The sequence below is a fragment of the Pyrus communis genome, chromosome 1 (genome assembly GCF_963583255.1).
Source record: "Pyrus communis chromosome 1, drPyrComm1.1, whole genome shotgun sequence".
NCBI lineage: Eukaryota > Viridiplantae > Streptophyta > Magnoliopsida > Rosales > Rosaceae > Pyrus > Pyrus communis.
In genome coordinates this window covers 27,983,715-28,007,396 of record NC_084803.1, presented here as the reverse complement: position 1 = coordinate 28,007,396, position 23,682 = coordinate 27,983,715, and the positions used below count along the sequence as shown (strand labels likewise).

The 23,682-nt window shown below is 37.0% G+C and overlaps 1 protein-coding gene and 1 long non-coding RNA gene across 2 annotated transcripts; one reads left to right on the top strand and one right to left on the bottom strand.

Moving 5' to 3' along the window:
* The first annotated feature begins 13,791 nt into the window (after positions 1-13,791).
* On the top strand, positions 13,792-21,808 carry LOC137727413 (major latex allergen Hev b 5-like). The gene is made up of 2 exons (XM_068466281.1): positions 13,792-14,299; positions 21,447-21,808. Exons 1-2 carry the CDS (start codon positions 13,925-13,927, stop codon positions 21,666-21,668), a joined length of 597 nt encoding a protein of 198 aa, XP_068322382.1. The 5' UTR covers positions 13,792-13,924; the 3' UTR covers positions 21,669-21,808.
* On the bottom strand, positions 19,317-20,445 carry LOC137731188 (uncharacterized). The gene is made up of 3 exons (XR_011068243.1): positions 20,106-20,445; positions 19,826-20,011; positions 19,317-19,713 (listed from the first exon to the last, which is right to left on the bottom strand). It is a non-coding gene; the product is annotated as an uncharacterized lncRNA (long non-coding RNA).
* Positions 21,809-23,682: the final 1,874 nt, after the last annotated feature.

Here is a 23,682-nt window from a genome sequence, read left to right as displayed (position 1 = left end):
TAAGTTTGGATAGATTCTAACTAATTTGACACAACAAAGTAAAGGGGATTGGGTTTTTTGATGAATTTAAAGTAAAGACAAACAGATTTTAAAGACTCTAAACAACTTGGACGGAATTGGGTGAAATATGGGTGAATGGCTAGCTAGAGGGTTCATCTCCACACATGACACATATGGATATAAATCGATTTCCAGTTATCATTCCTATAAACCATGAACCTCAACACCCAAGAATAACCGTGAACAACACTAATTAACTCTCAGATTTTCCTTAAGTCATTGAATTGGATGGAATACGCATCGTCAACCAAATTATTCTTCAAAAGTCCCCTACATGAACAACATAATAGAGATATAATCAAAGATCATTAAGTTTTGTGAAAATCATAAGCATTGACAAGGCATTCGTAACTATGAACAGCGTGATACTCCTGCCAGGAATTCACTTAACACGATTGTGACTAGCAACCTCCACTACTTATGAATATAAGTTCATAACGATTAGGTGAAACTCCCTTATATTCTAGCATCAAATTCATGCATGCAAACTAAGCGGACCCTCTTAATCAACACACAAGAATAAGTTCTTAATCAAACAGTTAAGTAAATTGCATTCACAATTTATGAAATCACAACTGGAAGTAATCAATTCATATTGCAAATATAATCATGATTTCAAAGTCTCCTCTAACTAAAACGAATTTAGTTCCTCATGTTTGCAAAACAAAGATAATTAAATTTAAACATTGAAAACAAAGAATAGAATACACCTAGAAATGCTCCAACAATCCAACATCTTAAATGGCAAGCACGGCTCCAGGTGGCTCCTCCTTCCTTCCTTGCTGCGCACAATAGGGATTTTCTGAATTTAGGCACTTGAGGTGTGGTGGATGGTATGGTGATCTGATGGTAAAGGGTGGTGGTGAATGAGTGCTATGGCATCATGCATTTATAGGGAGAGGGGTAGGCATGAAATTGGGCTGAAAATGAGAGGAATTAGGACCCCAAATCACCAAAGAACAAGGACACACTCAATCAGATTCCAGGGAGGACGAGGAATGGTCCTTGTGGCAGATTCTAGAACTTCTAAAAGGGTTACATGCGGCATAAACTTAGGGCCTGAAAATAGGGCTTCCAGAACCTATTTAGGTGATTTAATGTGAAAATGAGTCCTCTTTCCAACTGGAATTAAGGTAGGAAAAGATTAGGTTAGAATAAGATAAGATAAGGTTGGATAAGGTTTGGATAAGATAAGGTTGTTTGGATAATGTTCCTTCTTTGTAGCTAATTCCTTATCTTCCAAGTCTTTGATTTAATTCTTCCAGATGTTAAGCACATTCCTAGCCCTTCTTGATCTTCAAATTCGTCCATCCCCCTTGCTCCATGCATGTGCAATCCATTCCAAGCCCAAAACTCCTCTAAAATGCTCCAAATTGCACTTTGTTGCCAAGTTTGTCAATTGAACCTGAAAACACACGAAAATAGCTTAAATCACTATAATAAATAGAAACTAACTTACTAAATGCAGAGAAACAAGCTAACAAAGTCGCATAAATATGCACCTATCAATATTAAAACCCCATCAATTTTATTCCCATTATTTCTTGTGGTTCAGTAATAAGACTTAACTCCACTTTCCTTGAACTAATTTATTTTTCTTCTATTTCAATTCTAACCACAAGACAACTTCAACACAATTCTCATTCCAATAATTGCATCCTAGTCAAGTAGTAGTCCACGTCCAAATTTAAATAGGCTAATCTCCTATTCAATCCTATGAAATTCCAAGTCACTAAATTATGGCACTCCCACTTTCCCTTTCTCTACTGTCTTTCACTCTTTCTTTATACATCTATCACTAAGAGTGTTTACTTGTGATTTTCATTCTCTTTTAAAACCCTCAGCTCTTCAATTCTTTTTCTTCTTAAAATTAACAGAACCTTATCCACTGAAAATTACTCTGCTTCCGTATGGACGATATTATAATACAGTTGCTCTCTTTTCGATCTTAATTTTGATTCCCAAAACTCCCCATATCTTCATCAAACTAGAAACTCCCCATATCTTCATCAAGCTAGCTGACAGACAACCAAAGTTCATCCTTCCTCTTAGAGCATCTTTCATCATCTCTACTATTTATTCAAGCCTAATTATCATTATACAAAGTATCAACAACATATTTATACATTTCTTTTGAATTCTTCAACACTGAAACATGTAGAAGACTCTTCTGCATCAATATAGGTACTCTCAAATTTTTCTGACTAGAATATAAATACCCAAATCCTCATATTGAAGCACTAATTCTCTTTCATAATTATGATTCTGTATATAGCAATAATTTTGCTAGTGATTCTCTAAAATTGTGAACCAACACTGAGTTCAAGCCTAACTCCTAGAGTTCATATTATCTATATAATAATTCATAACTCAATTGCAAAATTACAAATCCAAAGTGATCATAATTCTTTGTATAATCTTAGGAATAAATCTGGCAATTTGTTCAATGATACTCACTGCATATATAATCATATGTATGCTAATTCTCCAATGAAAACACTTTAGTTTCTTACAACTCCCGCCAAATCATGACTACTAAGTGCTAACTCCACATCTATCCCACTTAGTAATCCATAGACTTGTTCAAACTTGAATTTCCTTTGTAATTACTCGCCTTTACATCACACGAGTAACGAAATCCAAGTGTTTGTAACATTTTCATCTCTAAAATAATCATTCCAACATCGCATGTAACTAACTTATATTAAGATTCTTTGCATAAAAATTCTTCTTACTTGTCCATTACTCAAGATCATGACAACACTAGGAAATACAAAACTCTATATCGCATCAAATTCTCGTCTCATTCAATTCTTAACTCTAAGCTCGCTTCTTCTCCCTTAACTAATTGACAAATTTTCTCGAGAAATACCTTTTGTAGAATTTACTTATATACTCCTATTTGCTTCACTGTTCAGAGTCAAATGAGTTGAGTACACACCGACTTCTCCAATTTTTCATTGTAGTAACCTAACTTAAAAAAATGATAGCAGTCATATCTCTCTCTAAATGACAAAAACATTAAAACCACATGATCAGTTTATTTCTTACTTCTTCCATGGTAAGGATCACTACCTCTTACTCAAGTCTACATTTCAAGTTCTCTCATCCTTTAGTTACTCTTGAACCCATTTCACTTGAAAAATTCATCTTAAAGTTAATTTCCTTACCATGAATTCAATTGAAACTAATTTCAAGTTCTTTCATCCTTTTCGTTTTTGGATCAAACTTAATTTCCTTTCTCAAAAGATCCACATATGAATTCAATTGCCAAGATCATGTGCAAAAACTGACTTCACATTCAAGCCTATTTCATACACTCTACATATCAACAGGCCAACAAAACCTTTATTTCCAAAAACTAATCTTACAACTTTTCTAAATTCAAACCCATCTAGCTCATGCTAATCTTCTCCCACAATTCTTATCCAAGGGTGTCTAATACCTATGCTCTGATACCATTCTGTCATGTCCCGGACTCGAGGTCGGTGGAAAAATAAACCCCGCGCTCAGCGAGCAAGTAAAAGTAAAAATAAAATGAAAAACCAAACTTCTCTTCTATAAATAACTCCAAAATTCTTACAGGTGTACAAGATAATAAAATCCTTAAAATCCCTCGTCTAACACAACCTCAGCTCGTCTACCTTTCTATAATCTTGTATCGAACCTGTAAGGTCTAAAATGTATAGGGTGAGCAAAATCACAACTCAGTAGGGAGATAAATCTTATCAATGATAATTGTCAAGGCTATGCCAAGTGTCATGCTCAGGTAAATCAATTATAACCTGTTATCAAACATAAATGATTTGCCATGAATACATGGTATGGGACATGTAGGTTCGCGTGCTTTATTATATAGATTAACAGGTTGGGTAATTGAAGTTAAGATGCATTCTTAAATTATTTATGTTTGATAACATGTTATATTTGATTTATGTGAGCATGACACTTGGTTTAGCCTTGACAATTATCCTTGATAAGATTTATGTCCCTACTGAGCTGTAGTTTCACTTACCCTATACATTTTAGACATTGCAGGTTCAGTACAAGATTAAAGAAGGGTATACGAGCTGAGGTTATGTTAGACAAAGGATTTTATTATCTTGTACACTTGCAAGGATTTTGGAGTTATTTATAGAAGAGAAGTTTGGTTTTTTGTTTTATATTTACTTTTACTCGCACGCCAGAAGCGGTGTTTATTTTTCCATTTGCCTCGAGTTCGGGGCGTGACATCATCCATCTCCATTTTGCACTTTATCCTTGGTGTGGAGACTTAAGACTTTCAGCCTTGGAAGCTTTGGAAATCCTATTCACCAAATCCTTAAGGAGCCAAGGAACAAGCAAGGAGTAGAGATTCAAGGAGCAAAGAGACAAGGAGGAAAGAAACATCCAAGGAGTTATGAGTGAACGTGAAGGCCTTCCACTTGGGTGATAACCTTGTAAACACAATGATGGGCTTCAAAGGTATGAAATGCCAAATTCTTATGTTTAACTTTTGTAAAGAGTCTTGGTTCACCATTCACTAGACTTTGAATTACATGGGTCAAAGGATTGTTTTATAGTGGACGTGTACTTTTAATTTATATGCATGGCTTGCTCAAATGTTCTTAATATGTCAATTTCAACTCCGGAACAAAGTGTTGCACCAATCAGTTCTTGCATCTTACCCTTTGTCTTTGCTTCCTTTTGCTTATCTCTTCCCCAGGGCCTTGAAAAAGAAGAAGATGGGGTCACCGTATCATTACCTTGATTGCCAACATTTGCGCTTGAGGCTTCACTAGCAAATAATTTTCCCCCTGTTGGTCTGCATCAGTTCCCACCTCGGACAATCCTTGAGGACATTTCAAGCATGGTGCAACTTAAAAGTTTGGTTTTTGGGCGTAGTTCTTATCTTTTAAATTGCCATTGCTTTGTCACCCTATGCAAGGAATACATAAGGACCAATTAGTTGCAAATTAATATTGTGTACATGAAAATTAAACTATGAAGGGATACACTCACCACTTCTAGGGCACTTCTTCCACTATCTATGTCAGTAGGGACAGAGTGGCTCTGATACCAAATTGCCATATCTCAGCTCGACCAACGGAGATGGGGTGATGTGCCTTATATGTACATGTTCCCCTCCCTATAGCACTAGGCCTTTTGGGAACTCATTGGCTTCGGATTCCATTGGAACTCCAAAGTTAAGTGAGTTCGGTCGAGAGCAATCCTAGGATGGGTGACCATTGGGAAGTTCTCATCTGAGTTCGCAGAAATAAATTCGTGAGGGAATGGTAATCCCAAAGTAGACAATATCGTGCTACGGCGGAGTCGAGCTGGGATATGACATCAAATCATTATTGATAATAATGCATGAATGCAATGCAACCTCTTCGGCTACCCCCGTTAATTTATATAATAATACACGCGGACCTGCACGTCCCATACCATGCATTTTACCCTTGCAGAGGTGGTTCAAATGTTCTATTATATAAACTAACCCCCATATAATATCGCAAGTTCATAAACCTCTTTGTCTAGTCATCTTATCTAATTCATTGATCTCCAGCCCAAATCATCCATATCGACAATTCCTGTTGATATCATATTCTAATGTGCATACCAAGTTCGCCTGGAACTGGTTTCATAATGAATAGATTCAACTACACAAAAGATCCTTTCCAACTACCCTCATTACCTGAATTCAAATCTCAACACTGAAGTTCCAGCCACATCTCATAACATGAGTGATGCACAAAAAATGTTATTTCATCTTCTTTTGCATGTATCACAGTATATTCTTAACTGAAGTAATTGGCCAATTAATATCCAATCACATTAATCAACCAAAAAGATCAAGAATATTATAACACTTCACGAAATTTAATAAAATCAATTTTCGTAAAGGTCTGCCTTTTTCCCCTACTTGGATTCCAAAGCTAAAACAAAGATCTATGTCACTATCAGAATAGCAGAGGTTCACGTACTTATCCACGTCACTACTGAAATAGCTAAGCTCCATGTATTTAAACAAGTTCCTTGATCACTCCTAATGTCATGTATTTTTTCCACTCTATTTTCTTTTCTAATCGCTCTCTCTAACATATACATATACATACATACATATATATACATATACATACATACATACATATATATATATATATATAGACAATATTATGCATGCAACCTGACTAAAGAGGGGTGGAAATGATATGAATGGGATTGTGGAATGGCTTGCTATTTATAGGGAAAAGAAGTGGCTGAAACTTCCTCCTAATTGGTGGGTTTTGACGGCTATTGAAAGCCGACATGAAGGGTGTTAAATGCATGGCTAATGACTCACGGGTTTGAGAGCCAAGTGTACATGACTAACCATCTGTCATTAGAGTATTCGACAAGTGTTTCTGACTGTCCAAGTGGCTAAGCGTTGGTTGATAAGTGGCAAATAAATACAGGTGGACAACAAAACCAAGATACTAGCAATTGAAGATGATGACAAAGAGAGAGATCTCTTCGTACAAAAACTAAAGGATTATGATTTGGCATTCTAAGTTAATAACGATAATGGAGGGATGAGTAGGCTTAATTAGTGACTAAGCTATGCATGCAAACGTGTAGCATGCATGGCACGATTTCACGAAAATATGTGATGGTTCTATAAGGAATTGGTTATTGCAAACGGATTGGCTAAGAGGATATGGGTCATACTATATAATAAATAAATTTATAAATACAAGTTCTCGCACATTCACAAGCTTGGCTCGATTGTATGCCTAGAACAACTGATCACTCTTGATTCTCGTTGAAGATCGTGCCATTTCTGGGACTTATCATATGAATTGCACCCCACCTGGGGACCAACCATGCTCTCTAGTGCGAGAGGGTAAATTAATTCCCCGACATCCATTTGGGTCTGCTCTCCGATGTGAGAGGGTAAACTATACTTTCTGAATATCCAGATGTGGATAGGTCGGGCTACCCTGGTGTAACTAGGTGCACGATGGACTGCACTGGGATTCCTAGAAGTAACCACAATGGTCTTTTTTCAAGGCTTAACTAACTGAAGGATTTTTGGTCTTTTGGCCTAATCCACATTATGCAGCACTCCCTATGGACGGCTGCCCTAGAACCCTAAAGTTGCTACCGAGTGCACTAAAATATGCAGTTTCCAAAAGACTGCATACGGCTTATACAACTGCATATTTTTGTGAAAGGTTAAACAGTTAGCGTGCATATACGAAGCTCTATCCACTACCGACATGTTACGCAGTCGAAAAGCTTCATCTCCAAGCACGGAATGATCATTTAGATCTACACTAATTTCTAAAGTGTTGTGATACTTGCTACGTAACCCATGAAATTGGTTACATAGAGTGCAAGGTGTTCTCTTGGACCTTTGCCCACCAAATTCCATACAACCACGTACTTTTGATATGAAAGGTTAGCGAAATTTATGCCTAAGAAATCGTTAGTATGTTGTGATGTAGGCCACACAACTCAAAGGATTGAAGAAAGCCAAAGTTAACAGCCAAGTGGTCACGCGGACTAGTTTGTTTCTGTAAGTAAGCCGACCATATGGCTAACAGCTTTACAAAAGTTCTACACCAAAACCTACGGCTGTATAAGCTACATGGGCCTGTCTGCTTATAGAAAAGCAGCACGCTTGCAACTAGTCTGAAGGTTAAAGGTTGGGTGTAAACAAAAGAAGCGAAGATGAAGAAAAGTGAAGGAAACAAGTTTATTAAATTTTCTAGCAAAATTAATAAACAAACAGCAAAGGCCAATGAGTTCAAGCAAAGCCAAAAGCAATAAGGAAAATAAAGAAAATCCTAATGGCTACCTAGAAGACTATACTTCACCAGCTTAAACATCCCACGACTACTCCGTCACCACACCTTCAGCATCCACCACACTCTCAGCAGTGGCATCATCCAGTTCTTCATCCTCGGTTGCCCCACCACGAGCACCAACTTCTCCGACTATTTCACCAATGAAAGCCTTGAAAGTAAAGGCAAGCAAGTTTTTCGAAGAAATAAAGAAGGTCTTGAAGTCTTTCCCAGCAAACTCAAAGTTAGAAGGCCTACCAAAGAGATGATCTACATAACCTAACTTGTAGAAATCGGCCTGACACTAAACAAGCAAAGCCTCGAGTCTAACCTTCTCACTCTTCAGCTGCTCAGTCTCCTCGAGTAGATTAACACGGACGCGCTGTAGTTCATCCACTTCCTTTTTTAGACTTTCGTTGATTTTTAGCACACATTTGAGTTCTAACACTTGGGGTTCAAGATTATTGACGATATTCTGGAAATGGATTACTTGATTATAAGCAGCAATGAACTCTTCATCCTTTGCGAATGTAGCAGAATGAATCCTCGAAATGGCACACTCAAGATCTTGCATCTGAGACATGTTATGACCAATCTCCTTCTCTGCACTTTCATACTAATTTGGATCACGTCAAGCCTAGTCTTTAAGTCGATGATCTTCTGGTAAGTGGTCTTAAGCTGGAGAGAAGTGGGGGCAGAGATATTGGACCTCTTCAAAACAATGAGCTCAGACTTAAACTTTTTGATCTTCTCGGCAGAAAAATAAGCCTCAATTGCCATAGTCGTTGTCATCTCCTTCTTTCTTGGTAAAAGAGCATAGATTCGGCTGCCAAAATCGTCGTGTTCTGCATTATAGTAAGCAGAGCAATCCTTTTATATTGGGTCATATGCTTTACAAAGGAACTTGGGCAAACAACCCCTTTGATGCCATCAACAAGCTTAGCACACACATTCATATGTTCAAGCAGATCAAGCTTCAAAAGCGCAAAGATCTCAATAGACTTTCCAGAACCAGGCTTAGTGGATTTCTCACAACTGCCCATACGAGCAATCTTCTCTTTCTCAACAGGCGAATCAGTCTCAATGGTAAGAGGAATGGGCCCAAGTGCCATTTTAGCAGCAGAGTCCACCTTATCGCTCTTCATAATAGTAAGCCTCTTCAAAGGTAAACCAGACTTAGCTCTCAACGGACGTCTTGGTACAAACTTCGACATTGGGGGCACAACGGAACCCTTACTTTGAGCAATCCTATTAGTAATTGTACTAGCCATTTTTAGTATAGTAGGCATCACAGGCTTAAATCTAGTTTCCTCATCTTTCTTCCCTTTGGAAAAAGTCAAGTCAATCACAAGTCGTTCGGCAGTAGATGGACCCTTACGAGTAGCGAATGACGTTTTCAATTTTTTCTCAATCAACATCTTTTGAGCAGGCGAGCAAGATCTATTCTTTCCACCTTCATTCACAGCAGGCACCTTAACAGTGATCGGACAAGCCAATGCCTCTGACTTAATCCGTTTTATCTCATCTCTTAGGGGCATGCCACATTTCTCCTAGAGGGCTAAACAGCCATGCCAAGCCCTACAACTTTGTCCTTGCCATTCTCTCGGGCCATAGGCCTCGCAGCCCAATCCAAAAGGAAAGGGATTGGCGCCCCCGCGCCTCTCTATTTCTTTCGCATTTCTTCCGCACGAGCTGAAGCCCAGCGACCCAAAGTCAGTGCCCCAACGGCTAACCCAAGCCGAGCCCCAACTCACCTTTGGAGCCCACGCTACTATAGCCAATCCTCGGCCTGCGCCGAGCCGCCATCGTACTAAGCCGACAACAATAGCCCGACAATTACAACAATGTCATGGCTTCCCAACTACTTTTTGACACATCCTCAACCCTTGTCGAGCCAAATTTCAAGCCCTGAGGCTCCAAAAAATTAAGAAGATAAGAATTAAAGTTTTCTTACCTTGGTGCGGCGTGAAGGCGAAGAAAGACGGTCTTTTGCACAGGCAAGTGAATAAGATTGTTAGGGGATGGGGAACAAATATCCTCTAGCTTTCTCTTTCTTGTAAGGTTGAATAAATTGCTTTCTAAAGTTGATTTAATCATGTACTTAAGGTAGACTTAAATAGACTTTGGAAGTGATTTATTTCCCTTTCCTAGAAGGATCTAATTTCCAATCAAAGTGGGAATCTACATTAAAATAGGAAACAATATTATGTTTCCAAAAGCAAGGGAATATCTCTACACCTACTGCTCTTTTCTACGAGTAGCCCAACAAGTGTGGGGGCATTTGTAGGGCTAAAAAAATTATGGAGGTGACATGTGGACTTTTGAGTTAAAAGGACAAAATTACCCTCAAGGCACACTAGGATTCTCACGCGCATGCAATGGGCAATAACAGCTCAATCAAGGAAGAGTCAAAGGTGATCAACATGGTATTTATTCAAATTCCTCTCATCACTCCTCATCAATCCCTTATTGATTTTATTCAAAAGCTAACTCCCCAAAACTTCCTATTTAATTTAGGAATAATTGTCATGTTAATTGCAAGATATTACTTCACATAATATCTTGCAATTATTCTCCAATTACCACCATATATAGCCGGCCATTCCTCCACTAATAGGGCCGGCCACCCTCCTATAAATATCCCTATTATCCCACTAAAATGTTAAGCCATTTGCTACCTACAAACTCCTAAACACATTCTTTTCAGAATTCTAACTTTGACATCAAAGATTCTTCGGCCAAAGCCCTTCCATTCATTGTGGACGCGTAAGGCTTTTGGCCTTAATCTTAGGTGTAATTATTTTGCCCTTATTATCCCACTAAAATGTTAAGCCATTTGCTACCTACAAACTCCTAAACACATTCTTTTCAGAATTCTAACTTTGACATCGGAGATTCTTCGGCCAAAGCCCCTTCATTCATTGTGGACACGTGAGGCTTTTGGCCTTAATCTTAGGTGTAATTATTTTGCAGGTGCATTTTCGTCAAAGGAGAAGATGGCATAAATTTACATCCACAAGCACAACTCCTCACTTTGATCCGTGAGATTTGAAATCAATAGAAGTGGTCATTGAGTTTGTCCACCATCGATCATTTTGGTCATTCCGTGAAAAATTATGTTAAATAAGGACCAAAATGACAAAAATACCCTCAATTTAATAAACAATGGACAAAAATCCTTTGACAAAAAACGAGAGTATTTTTGTCATTTATCCTTATTTTATGGAGATTTTTCACAAAATGACTAAAATGATTGATGGTGGACAAACTTAGTAACCACTTCTATTGATTCAAATTTCAGGGACCAAAGTGAGAAATTATGTCAATCTCAATTTCTAATTTGACTAAAAAAAGCCTTTTATGTGTTAGTTGTCACATAAGAAGATTCATTGCTCTTATGCATTTGGAGTTACATATTTATTAATTGTCATCGTATGTGCTATTTAGCTGTTGTCATCATATATGTTACATATTTAACATAAAGATTATGCTCTTAATAGTTTCTTAATCAATTTGTCACGTATAAACTGGCGTAGTGCTATCTTGCACAATGTATATTGCTAAACAATTATATCTTTGAACTGTGAATTTAAACTACCCATTGTGACAGCAATCAATTATTTGAGTAGTTATGCAACATAAATATCTATGTCAAATAATTTGACAAGATAACATCAATTTTCAAACAAAATAATGTGTTTTTCCATAGCAAAAAACGTTAGAGCCTAGAAAATATCCATTGATACATCCAATAACTAATATGTTATGTACCATCAGATAATCAATCATATAAGCCAAACTTAAACAATGAGAATTGTTATTGGTACTTTACAAATTTCATTTTGCATTCTAAACGTCTATATTTAGAAAGAAAAATACACTTGTGAGAAGTGTAGAATGAGATTTATGAAGTGCTAATAATAGTTCCTTAAACAATAATTTAAATGTAGTTTCTAATGAATTGATCAGTGAATCTGGAACATTATTCCGTTTGGTACCACAGAAGTCCGGGGGCATCCACTGCATGGACAAACAAGAACAAACATTTAAGTATAACTATTAAATAATTCAATATTATGCATCATTGGCCAGCCTGGCTGTGCATCGTGGGAAGGAGTACTCGCGCGCCATATATAACAGCCAACGCAGAAGCCTCCACATGCACTCTGCCTCACTTTAAATAGAAAAGGCCAAAACGCTCACTTGTATACCACGAGAAAATTTTCAGAGTACCCAGCAAATTAGACATATGGTGTTCCACCAATAAACATCTGACATGTGGCAAATCTGTTTTCTATTAAATCTCCTGCTTTTTTTATTTTGTTTTGTTCGAGATGAAGTCTATTAACAAAACATTAAAAAAAGTTTTAACTCCATTAATTTTTTAGTTGGTTCATCTTCTTCTTTGGTAGATTTCTAGATTCATCCCTTTCATCTTCTTCCATTGTAGATTCGTAGATTCACCCAACTCCTAAACATACTAAACCCTTTTTCTTTGCTGGGTTCAAGCCCTTGTTGATGTTGCACATGGCGGACAGCACGACCGAGGACTTGACAGAGAGCAGGCGAGCAAAATGAAGACGATGCGGTGCCATCGATTTTAGGTTGGTGAGGAGGGTGGGAATTTTATGGACGACAAGATCTCGCCGTTGATTTGGCGATGGAGACTCTCAAGATGGCGATGTTGGGGGATTTTGAGAGTGCACAACCGACGGGATTGGGAATTAATTGTGAAGAAGGTTGTAGAGTTATTAAGTTCAAATCAAACTGTGAATAAGGTCGCAGACGAAGAAGATGAGTTTCAAAATTTTTAGAAAGAGTTTTGATAAAAATAATAAAGAATGAACTACTTTTCAACATAAAAAAATAAAACAATAAAAAAGCGAATTTGAGTGGGGAAAAAACAAAAAGCCATGTTGTAGATGCCTATTGGTTTGTCATGTTTGACGTGGAGTTCCCGGAACAGGGAAAATTTCTCGTATATCATGAGAGATTTTTCAGTGTGACGGGAATATAAGGTGGTATACCACGTGTCATTATACAAATAATGGAATATATGTGTTAAAAGTTAATAACTTAAAAAATATAATTTCTCATCATTTGTATAAAAACACGTGAAAAAAATTTCCACAGCATAAATACACCGCTATAATAGTGTCTTGCGTTAATAATGACGTATGAAAAAAAAATTAACACACGTACAACATATATTCGTATCATACGCGTCCGTCTCTAAAATACTCCTTTGATCGATCCCATAGGCCACAGGTTAAGCTTTCCCTTTCAAACTGGCCCCTTTCAACTTCCTATTTGCCTTTAATTAGCTTCCAAATCAATAGTAATTACCACTGTTCACCCCATAATAATTATGTTAATTTCACACAGCCTGCAGTGACCCCCATTTCACATTAGTAATATTTAGTATAATTCTTGCGCTCTTTCATTGGGAATGTGCATATCTCACTTATTTCACATAATGTATATTGGCCATTTAATCGAAATCATTCAATTTGTTAATTTATATTTGAAAATTACTCTTACAAAAATTTAATTTAAATTGAAGATAGTTTAGTAATCCAAATATATAAAACAAACCGTCAGTGTAATTACCAAGTAACATATATATTCACGAGGAACCATCTATTTATATGACATATTTGGATGACGAATTGGATTTGAACAATCTTTTTTATAGATGATCTTCAAATGAAAACTAAAAATATGAAGAATTTCATTATTGAGTTATACGGTAAAAATACGTTATTCACAAAGAGAGATACATTTATGCCCTCGTGGGAGGAACACAAGTATTATCCTAATATTTATAGTTTTTATTTAAAAACAATATTTTCAATGATAACGAATGAATAAAATATGTAGACATAATTTTTTATTTGCCTTGGAACAAATGTTGGAACAACAGGTGCTCTCTAAGCTTTCCCTATAAACAATCTGTCTCCATAGCCACTTTTTCTTGTCCTCTGATTTTTTGCTGCTAGCTAGTCTTGATATTTCCTTTATTTGATTTTTGACTCGATCCTAAAGTAAGAGAGATGGGAGGGTGTGCAACGAAGCCAAAGGTGTCAAAGGGGGAGGCGGCGAGCGAGGCGCCAGTGCCAGCTCCAGAGCCTGCGGTCAAGGAAGATCAAGCAGCCGCGGTGGCGGCGAGCGAGGCGCCAGTGCCAGCTCCGGAGCCTGCAGCCAAGGAAGATCAAGCGATAGCCGCAGCGGCGGTTGATGATCAAGAAAAGGAGAAAGAGGTGGTGTTCGTTGCTGATGGTGATGAAGCTGAGAAAAAGATAGAGATAACTCCTGAGCCTGAGCCTGAGCCTGAGGAGGCTCAAGGTGGTGGTGCTGATAAAGCCAAGGAGATCGTTGATGATGATGGACAAGGAAGTCAACGTCGCTCTCTCAGTCTTTTGTTCAAGGTACGTACCTAGTAATTAAATTATTATACGTATTTTATCACATTCTTACATTTTTTTTTTTTTACGCCAACAAATCACATGATATTATTTTAATTATTCTCCTCTTAGTGAAGGGAATATATATATAGGCCCTTTATGCAAAGGGATTTTCATTTTTTTTCAAAAAATGGGGACTAGTGTGGGGCCCACTTTACATTAAACTTCAACGATTTGAACCGTCTAGTTTGTAAGTCTCGATTCATAAATCATCCTTACAAAAATTTAATTCAATCCAAAATCATTGCCTATTTAATTATCAAGATCAAATTTCATTGTTTCTTATATAACAAAGTATTTGTTAATTTTTTTGAACCCAATTAAATGACTTAAATATTTCCAATTTGGCTAATATTTTGTAAGGATAATCTATGAGGTGCAACTTGAAAAAATAAATGGCTTAGATCGTTAAAATTCTATGTGGTGTGGACTTCACAAATAATCCTCATTTTTATAAAAAAATAAAAATTCATTCTCTTAAAGGCTTGGTGTGTGTGTGTGTGTATATATATATATTGAACTATATCTAGTAATAGTAGCCGTGTGTCTCCCCGTCATCATGTTTGTGACAACTTTTTGTTGCTATAGTCATTAGCTGTTAGTATGAAATTCTTGCAAAATCCCGTTTTTAATATCAAATTTAACACATCTATTAATTTTCCTTTATCTTTATTTATGTTTTTTGGACTTCTTATATCTCTAACTTACGAATGACACCTTTATTTTTAACTTCATTATGAAATAACCTTTCAAACATTTTCTAAATCCATTTATATAATTTGATTTTTATAGAGTTATTGTAGAGTTATTACTTAGCAGTACGACACTCATTACCCCACTTACCGTCTAATGATATTCTATTTTACTCGTAAGTGAAATGTTTTTGTGACATCCCACATCGCCCAAGGGAATGATCCTTATATGTATATTCTCATCCCTACCTAGCACGAGGCCTTTTGGGAGCTCACTAGCTTTGGGTTCCATGGGAACTTCAAAGTTAAGCGAGTAGCGCGCGAGAGCACTCCTAGGATGGGTGACCTATTAGGAAGTTCTCGTGTGAGTTCCCAGAAACAAAATCGTGAGGGCGTGGTCGGGGCCCAAAGCGGACAATATCGTGCTACAGTGGAGCTGGGCCCGGGATGTGGTCCCCCCCAGATCGGGATGTGACAATTTGGTATCAGAGCCTAACCCTGGCTATGGTGTGCCGACGAGGACGTCGGGACCCCTAAGGGGGGTGGATTGTGACATCCCACATCGCCCAGGGGAGTGATCCTTATATGTATATTTCCATCCCTACCTAAGCCTAATATAGTGCTACGGTGGTGGAGCAGACTCGGGAAGTGATCCATCTTGGGCCGAGATGTGACAATTTGGTATCAGAGCCTAACCCTGGCTGTGGTGTGCCAACGAGGACGTTGGGCCACTAAGGGAGGTGGATTGTGACATCCCACATCGCCCAGGGGAGTGATCCTTATATGTATATTCCCATCCCTACCTAGCATGAGACCTTTTGGGAGCACACTGGCCTCGAGTTCCATGGGAACTCCGTAGTTAAGCGAGTAGCGCGCGAGAGCACTCCCAGGATGGGTGACCCATTGGGAAGTTCTTGTGTGAGTTCCCATAAACAAAATCGTGAGGGCGTGGTCGGGGCCCAAAACGGACAATATCATGCTACGATGATGGAGCGGGCCCGAGAAGTGATCCGTCCCGGGCGGGGATGTGACAATTTTTGTGATCAAAATATTCATGTGTTTTTCTTCTTCTCCTAAATTCATGTAAACTCAAAAATGAGGTTTCAAACACGAGACCTTAAGTGCATGGACAAATGCTCTTGACTAATTGAGTTAAAAACCACTTGCAAAGTGTTTTTCCTTTTAACTTTTATCATCTTGGGGGGTGCTATCAACCTTTGCATTTGGGACTTCTAACTTTCTCAAATGCCACATTTCATTTTTTCACACACACACAAAAAAAAAAAAAAAAAAAAACCTTTAATGTTTTTTTAGTAGGAATTCAAGAAGGAAAACATAAAAAATTATAATATCGAAGGTATTAAATTTATTGTTTGTCAAACGTTAGATTTTGTTAAATTATACATCGATAGGGTTCAATCTCATGATGTCATGTAAGAATTCAACTCCTTTCCACCAGTGTGGTAAATGGTTATTTATGTTATTTTGTATAAAACATGACACGTGTCACCTATTAAAGTGAAAATGTCCAAATGCAAAAGTTAATGTGCAAAGTTACTAGCTTTTTTAATTTTATTTTTTTAAACAATAATATATTTACAAAGGAATGTGTATTTGTATTAAAATACATAATGAACAAACTATAATAATTTGATATCAAACTTGTGATCTACGTGAGTCAAACAAAAGTAGTTTTAAGAAATTAAGAGGAATATACCTCTATGCCAGATGCTGGAAAACTCAATGATAAAAATTTCATTGCAGGGCTCATTCCGTTTGGGAATTGCTTTGTTTTAAGGCATATGATATGAGAACTTTTTAGTATTTATAGTTACATTTGTTTTAGTATTATTATTAAAACATTAAATAATTACTTTCAGTTTTTTCTTTAGAAAAAAATAGTTGTCAAACCAACCTTTAACTTTTATAAGCTGGCCATGTCTTTATGCTTGTCTAATGTGCTGTCGGCATTATAATATTTTTCCATCAGATTCTCAGCCGCTGAGATATTTTTCACTGAACGATGACTGTAAGGTTTGCTGCCCGACATTTGATTAAATATAGTTTGGAAGTTTACATGCCGGCAACCTCCTACTTGTTTCTTTCTTTGTGTTTTATTCAATTTAATTTCTTTGGCTGTTTAAAATTCGTCTTCCCGTAGTTATATGGGACCATGCATGGAGTAAACAAGAGGACCTGGCTTCTTAAAATCTCTCTCTCTCTCTCTCTCTGTTTGCAAGTTAAAATGTGCATGCGAACAGACAACCTGCCAGGTTAATTATTAAAGATGTAGTTTAAAAACTTGGGGAATTTTAGTGGCGAATCTAGAATTCTCATATTGAGTGGTCCTATTCAAGGTATGATAAAAGTTAGTTAGGTGGCGAGTTAGGACCTAGGGCCTAACACCTAGTATTTTAGTGAATTTTATAGTATGAGATGGATGCTCAAGTCATTACGAGTTCGAATACTTGACAAAATATTTTTTAGAGGTCTTGTGAATTTATAGTAAGTTTTATAAAAATAACGATGCCACACATATGGGATAAATATACTGGTTAAGTAATACACCATTCTTTTATTAATTAAAATGCTAGTTCGCACAATCTGATTGGTCAACAATTTAAAAAGTGGGAGCTGGTCACGTGAGAAATGGAAAGCTAAAGTCCTTCTTCGTTGGAACCAAGGTCCAAGAGCAACAGAGTTATAGTGGTCTTTTCTGTGTTCCTCTTCATTTGAAATTAGATATTTCTTCTTGGTCAAAGCTTATGCTGCACAGCATTTGCACAGTCATGGTACTCTTCTCTCTGCCACCACCCGCCCAGACTTTTGGATGGTCCTCAAAGGTCCTCACATGCACTTCTTTGGACTTCTAGGTAGTTCTGAGACCATCCGAGTACATATGCATCGACCCCTAGGATACTCAATCAGAATTTTAAAGGAATTTCTTGAAGGACAAAGTATTTAGCCAGGATTTGAAATGAATTTATAGAAGTCCAGTTTTATTCAAAATACCATTGATTTGAAAGGATTTTTAAAAATAAAGGATTACATAGGAATTTATAGGGTAAATTAAGTCATAACAAATCTTGCCTCCACCATCAAGATTTTGTTGGAGTTTCCGTTTCCTTCGATCTCATGATATTACCTTACTGACTTACCAGTCCCACTATCACAATCAGTTGCCCTCCAATTTGTCGTATTTATCTTCAATTTCCTCTTAAGCCACACTACCTGTATCATCCAAATCACAAAAGTCTCATGTCTCACTTCCATTCATTCAACCACAATTGACTTTTGAGTCTCTTCATGCCACTTTGAGTCTCTTCATGCCACACCCAGACTTGGATATCCAAGTAGACACCGAATTCAAGGCGTGATGACCGACATCTAAAAGGTGACAAAATCATAAAATGGGAATGATGTGTGGACAGTACAAGTAAATTAAAACATATATTACAAATTATGCAATTGTCAAAACACAACTAATAATGCAGTGAAAGTAGGAATATTCTCATCCTGATTAGGATGATATTACACAACTATAGGATTGAAAATTCCTACATCAACTGGAGTAGATGCTAGAGCCACCAAAGATCCCTCGCTCGTCGCAAAAATAGGAATTGAAAGGGTGCAAAACAGTAAGTGTAAGTAAACAAAAGCAAGGGTTTAATAAAACCTTAGTTTTTCGTAGAATAATAACCCCTTGATGTAAAACCCATATGATTTCCAAAATAGCATATTGCATAAGAGTATGAACGTCAATTACCATAATATCCAAATATTCAAATGTACGGTAAACCACATTTCAATATCAACAAAATAATACCACGTGCTCATCAAAATATGCAGACATACATGTCCTTGCAGAAGTAGCTACATGAAACAGGCAATGTAAACCATGTAATAATTTACGCTCAAGTACTACATAGTCCTGAAGTTGGCACTAAGCGTATCACATACGAGTCCTAGTTTCCTTGCCTAATGAAAACTAGTACATCTAAGGTGAGCGTACCGATGCAATATGAACATTCATGGTAAGCTGGTCCTGGCTCGGACGAGTATTACAAGCACTAGTATAAGCATGCATGATAAGCAAATAAAAATATGTATGATCATGTCATCATAATTTCATAAATCTCCATATTCTCGAATCATAATCATAAGTAAGAGCAAGACATGATGTAAAAAACACATTATCCAAGTAGTTATGGAAATACATACATACATACATATATATATATATATATAACAAAGCACACTCACTAATACGTAGTGGGGTCGTAGCCGCCTTACTTGCTTGGCCTGTGAACTCCTCAGGGTAATTCTCTTCTATATGGAAAACCACAATACTAATTATTAAACAACCCAAAATTTGTAAATACTAAGAAAAAGACTCAAAATTCTCTTCGTTTGCTCAAAACGGGCATTGAAAGTGTTAAAAACAAAGCTCAAGAGCCACCTCGCGTCGCCACACGCTGGCCGAAAGCCGATGGGAGCCGTCACGCGCTAGCACATGCTGGCTGGCGCCGTCACACGCTGGAGTGGAATATTTCATCGCAGGATATGCATGTCGTTAACGGAAAATGCAGCCGGTGTTAGGGAATATTCCGTCACTGTGACAGGATATTTCATCGTCCTCTTCTTTCCTTCGGGCTCTGGCGCCGTAGTCTACTTCGCCGACGGATTCTGAGTTTTTTGCCGAAAAAATTCACATATTTAGAAAGAGCTCATTTTTCAACCATTTTGCATGATCTTTATTTCAAAATGAAGCTAGGAAGGAGAGGAACACATTTTGTACCTAATTGCAAGTCCAAAAAGTGGCCTGTAAGTTTCGGCCCGAATCAAAAGTTGTGGGATTCTTTGATCCCGAAGTAGATCGGAGCTCAAGTTGCTTGAAACATAGTCTAGGGATGATGGTGATTAGAATGTCTTCCTCCAACTCGCCCAACTCGATGGAAAGGGTCGGAAAAGTCATCGGCTTTCTCTACAAAATTCACCGGAAAACGGACCTATGAGAAAAAAAGTTGAATCTCACTAAACTAAAGTAGATCTTCATGTGAAATAAGTATAGAAGTTACCTGCTTTGACAATGAGTCGATCAGGACCAAGATCGTGGTCTGACGCCATCTGAATCGACGGAAAGGTCGCGGAAAAGTTTTGAATAGAGTTCGTAGTTCTCTAATTTCTGGCTGAGTTCGGAAACGAAAGGCGCAATCGTGCTGGGTTTGATGAGTGGATCATGATGGTGATGGTTTGGAGGTTCGATTCGTCGAGCATGATGTCATTTTTCTCTGAGTTGCAGAAGGAAGAAGAAGAGTGTGAGAGAGATAGAGAGGGAGTTGATCGATAGACAGTAGTGTTGTCAATGGGATGATTACCGTTCCCCTGAACTAAAAACAAGTGTAAATTATCGTTAGAAGTCTGATTTAAGTTCAGTTCAGGCGTACACGTTCATATCGACGAGTACTACTTAAATATGACAAAAAAGGAGACGAAATATGAAATGAGCTCAAATGTTTACGTAGGATTCTAATTAGCTGAACAAGGATATTTTCATCGTTTCACAGCTTCGGAGAGAAAATAAAAACGAAATTAAGGATGATTCATCACACCCCACCTAATTATTGCTAATGAACAACCAAGAAGCTTGTTCGTCCTTCGAATCTCTTTTGCTAGTGACTTTGTTATTACCCTGTTTCCTTTTTTTTTTTTTTTTTTGTGGAATTGTTATTAACATTCTAAATTTTCATTTTACACTCCAAACTTTCTATATTTAGAAAGAAAAATACAATTATGAGGAGTGTAAAATGAGATTTTTGAAGTGCCAGTAATATTTATTTATTTATTTTATTTTTTATGAATTTTGATAATCCAGAGGCATTGTGCTATAAGAGGATTAGTTAGATGGTAGTATCATGGCTTATCACATCTGAGTTTGAAAATGGGTTTGGACATCTCATTTTGCATATGAGTGCAAGGGAGCTGCAACTTTTAGTTATGATTTCCACCTCGAATTTATTTATCAGATGTATTTTCGTCATCTGATTTTGAATTGTAGTAATTTCGCGATATTACAAACTTACAGTATTTGTTATTTTTTATTTTATTTTATTTTTATGGGGAAGAGGGTATATGAGAGTTTATAAATCAATCAAAATCTTTTAAAGTTTCAATTGAATCCTCTTGAATTGTTGGTTTTGGAAGAATTTTGATTACTAATTCAAATAAATTTCTTTTGGCATGACATTTTCAATTGCATGCAGTTATGAACAAGTCACGTCTTTGTAGACTCTCAAGTGTAAAATAACAGTGTAATTTTATACCTTTACAAATTGCTAGCAAATAAATTACTCCAACTTACGTTTCTAGTAAATTTATGAGTACTAGATTTATTGATGTTCTAGCCTGGAATTTAGCAGAATGTAGAAGGGAAAGAGGAGTCAACAGAACCAGAGAAGCAACTTGAAGCCGAAAAGCCTCTCAAGGAAAAGCCTCTCAAGGAAAAGACCCATGATGCTCCAACAGACATAGCAATAGAAGATGCATCAGCAGCATCAGAAAAAGTTGCAGAAGCCGTGACCGAAACTGCTGATCAAACAACAAAGGAAGCGAAGGTGGCTGCTGCAGAAGAGGCCAAGTAACACAGCAATGTTGTATCGCTAGTTCTCTTTGGATCTTGCCAACGTTGTTTAGAGGACTTTTTCTTTATGTCTCTCTGTATTCTGTTTTCATTTCTTCCATTTCGTTTGAATTGCTATACCTTTTCGTTCTGTATGCGGAGACATGACATTTTAGATTGAATATACAAGTATAGGTAATATTTTTCTTAATTACAGCTTTACATGCACTATTTTCACTTTACGTGCCATACAATGGATAGGAAATATTCTCTTTGCCAAAATGTCACAAGATTAATCTTCCCTTATTTTAGTAAATTGCAATTAACTCCAAAAGTTAGTTTAAAAGATGTTCAAAATCCAAATTAATTCATTCAAACAAACTTGTTAGAATAGAATCATTAAATCTGGATTCTTCTCCGTAATTACCTCTTATGGCTCAGTTAGATTTCTTTTGGTTATCACTTTTTCTTTATTGTTATTTTTTTTTATTTTAACTTGGGTTTCAGATATGATGCTTAGTGTAGCTAGCTTAAAAAAATGGGAAAACTAATGAAAATGGCTTGAAAACTTGGAGTTTTAACAAAAATGACAAATAAAGGGTAAAGTGAATAGTACCAGGATTGACCGTTTAGTGTAAAAATATGGTTTTTCGTTAAAGTGAACAGTACTAGGAGCTATTCGTTAAAGTTCCCTAAAAAAATTACTATTGCTTTTTTTTGCTTTATATTCTTATGTGAAATAATTAGTTATGAATTCTGTAAACATGAAAATTATGTAACGAATGAAACGAGAACACGTGTACAAAGTAGATTTGTGTTGATTTGAATTTGTAGGTTACAATTTCTGTTTACAATTTTCCTCTGATTCAGTCTTCAAATTTGATGTAATTGCGTAGGTTGTTGATCCAAGGGTCGCAATGACTTGATCTCGGACGAACGATTGAACGATTGCTTCAAGTTTTGAGCTTGAAACGGTGTACGGATTGTATTCGCCTCGAAGCTGCGGCAAAGGATGATGTTGAGGATTTCCAAGTGCCCGTTAGAGGACCTTGCTTTGCTCGAGGAGGACTTGTCGAAGCTTGTTTCTACGATTGACAATCTTAACGTTGATTCCTCGTTCTTGAGAGTCAAGATTGTCGAACTTATGGCTACCTCAACTGAGTATTCTTCTTTGCATGCTATTTCCTTAAAGAAATTGAGTCCAGAGATTAGAGCTCAACAACTTGTGGCAATAGACTTATCAATTGCCCGAGTTTGGTCTTCTCAGCAAGTTGTTTCAGAAGGTTATCAAGCTACATAGACCTCTTTAACTTCAGTCTAGGCACGTCTAGAAGCGTTGGCACGAGAGCAAGAACAGTTGGAGGTTGAAGCATCACGACTTCAAGGCGTTCTCTCGAAGCAGGAAGCTATATTTTCTCATCATCAAGAGGAGATTTTACGGCTAGAGCAAGGGACAAGTATGGCCATGGAAGTGCCTACCTTGTGATAAGAGCATATTTATGCGACTTTGTTATCTTATTGTGTTGCATTTACTTCGTTAATTTCCATTTATTTTGGTAATTTGTGTTATTTTTGTATTATTGTAGGTCCAATTGGTAAAGATGACAATAAATGGCCAAATGGAGCAATTTGGAACAGTTTTGGACTTGGATTGGGTAGCATGCGTGGAGAGCATATGGGCTGGACGTTTTTGGTGTTTAACATGTGCTAAACATGTGCTAAGATTTGGAGGAATCAAAGTTGAAGCTTGGAAGACAAGGAAATACATAATCTTATCCAACCTTATCCAAACTTACCTTATCTTATCCAGATTCATCTTATCTTATCTCTAGTTACAAAAAGGAATCCTTATCACATTCTAAATAATTCCCATCTAATTCTAGGAGTCCTAAAATAACTCAAAAACGCCAAAACCCTTTCCTCCTTGGATTCAGTCATTTCCCCCTATATATATGAAGTTCCTACATTGATTAAGGGGAGATTGTGCCGTAACCTGCCATTCAACCATTGGAGCTTTCAGAGTTCTTTCTATCCTT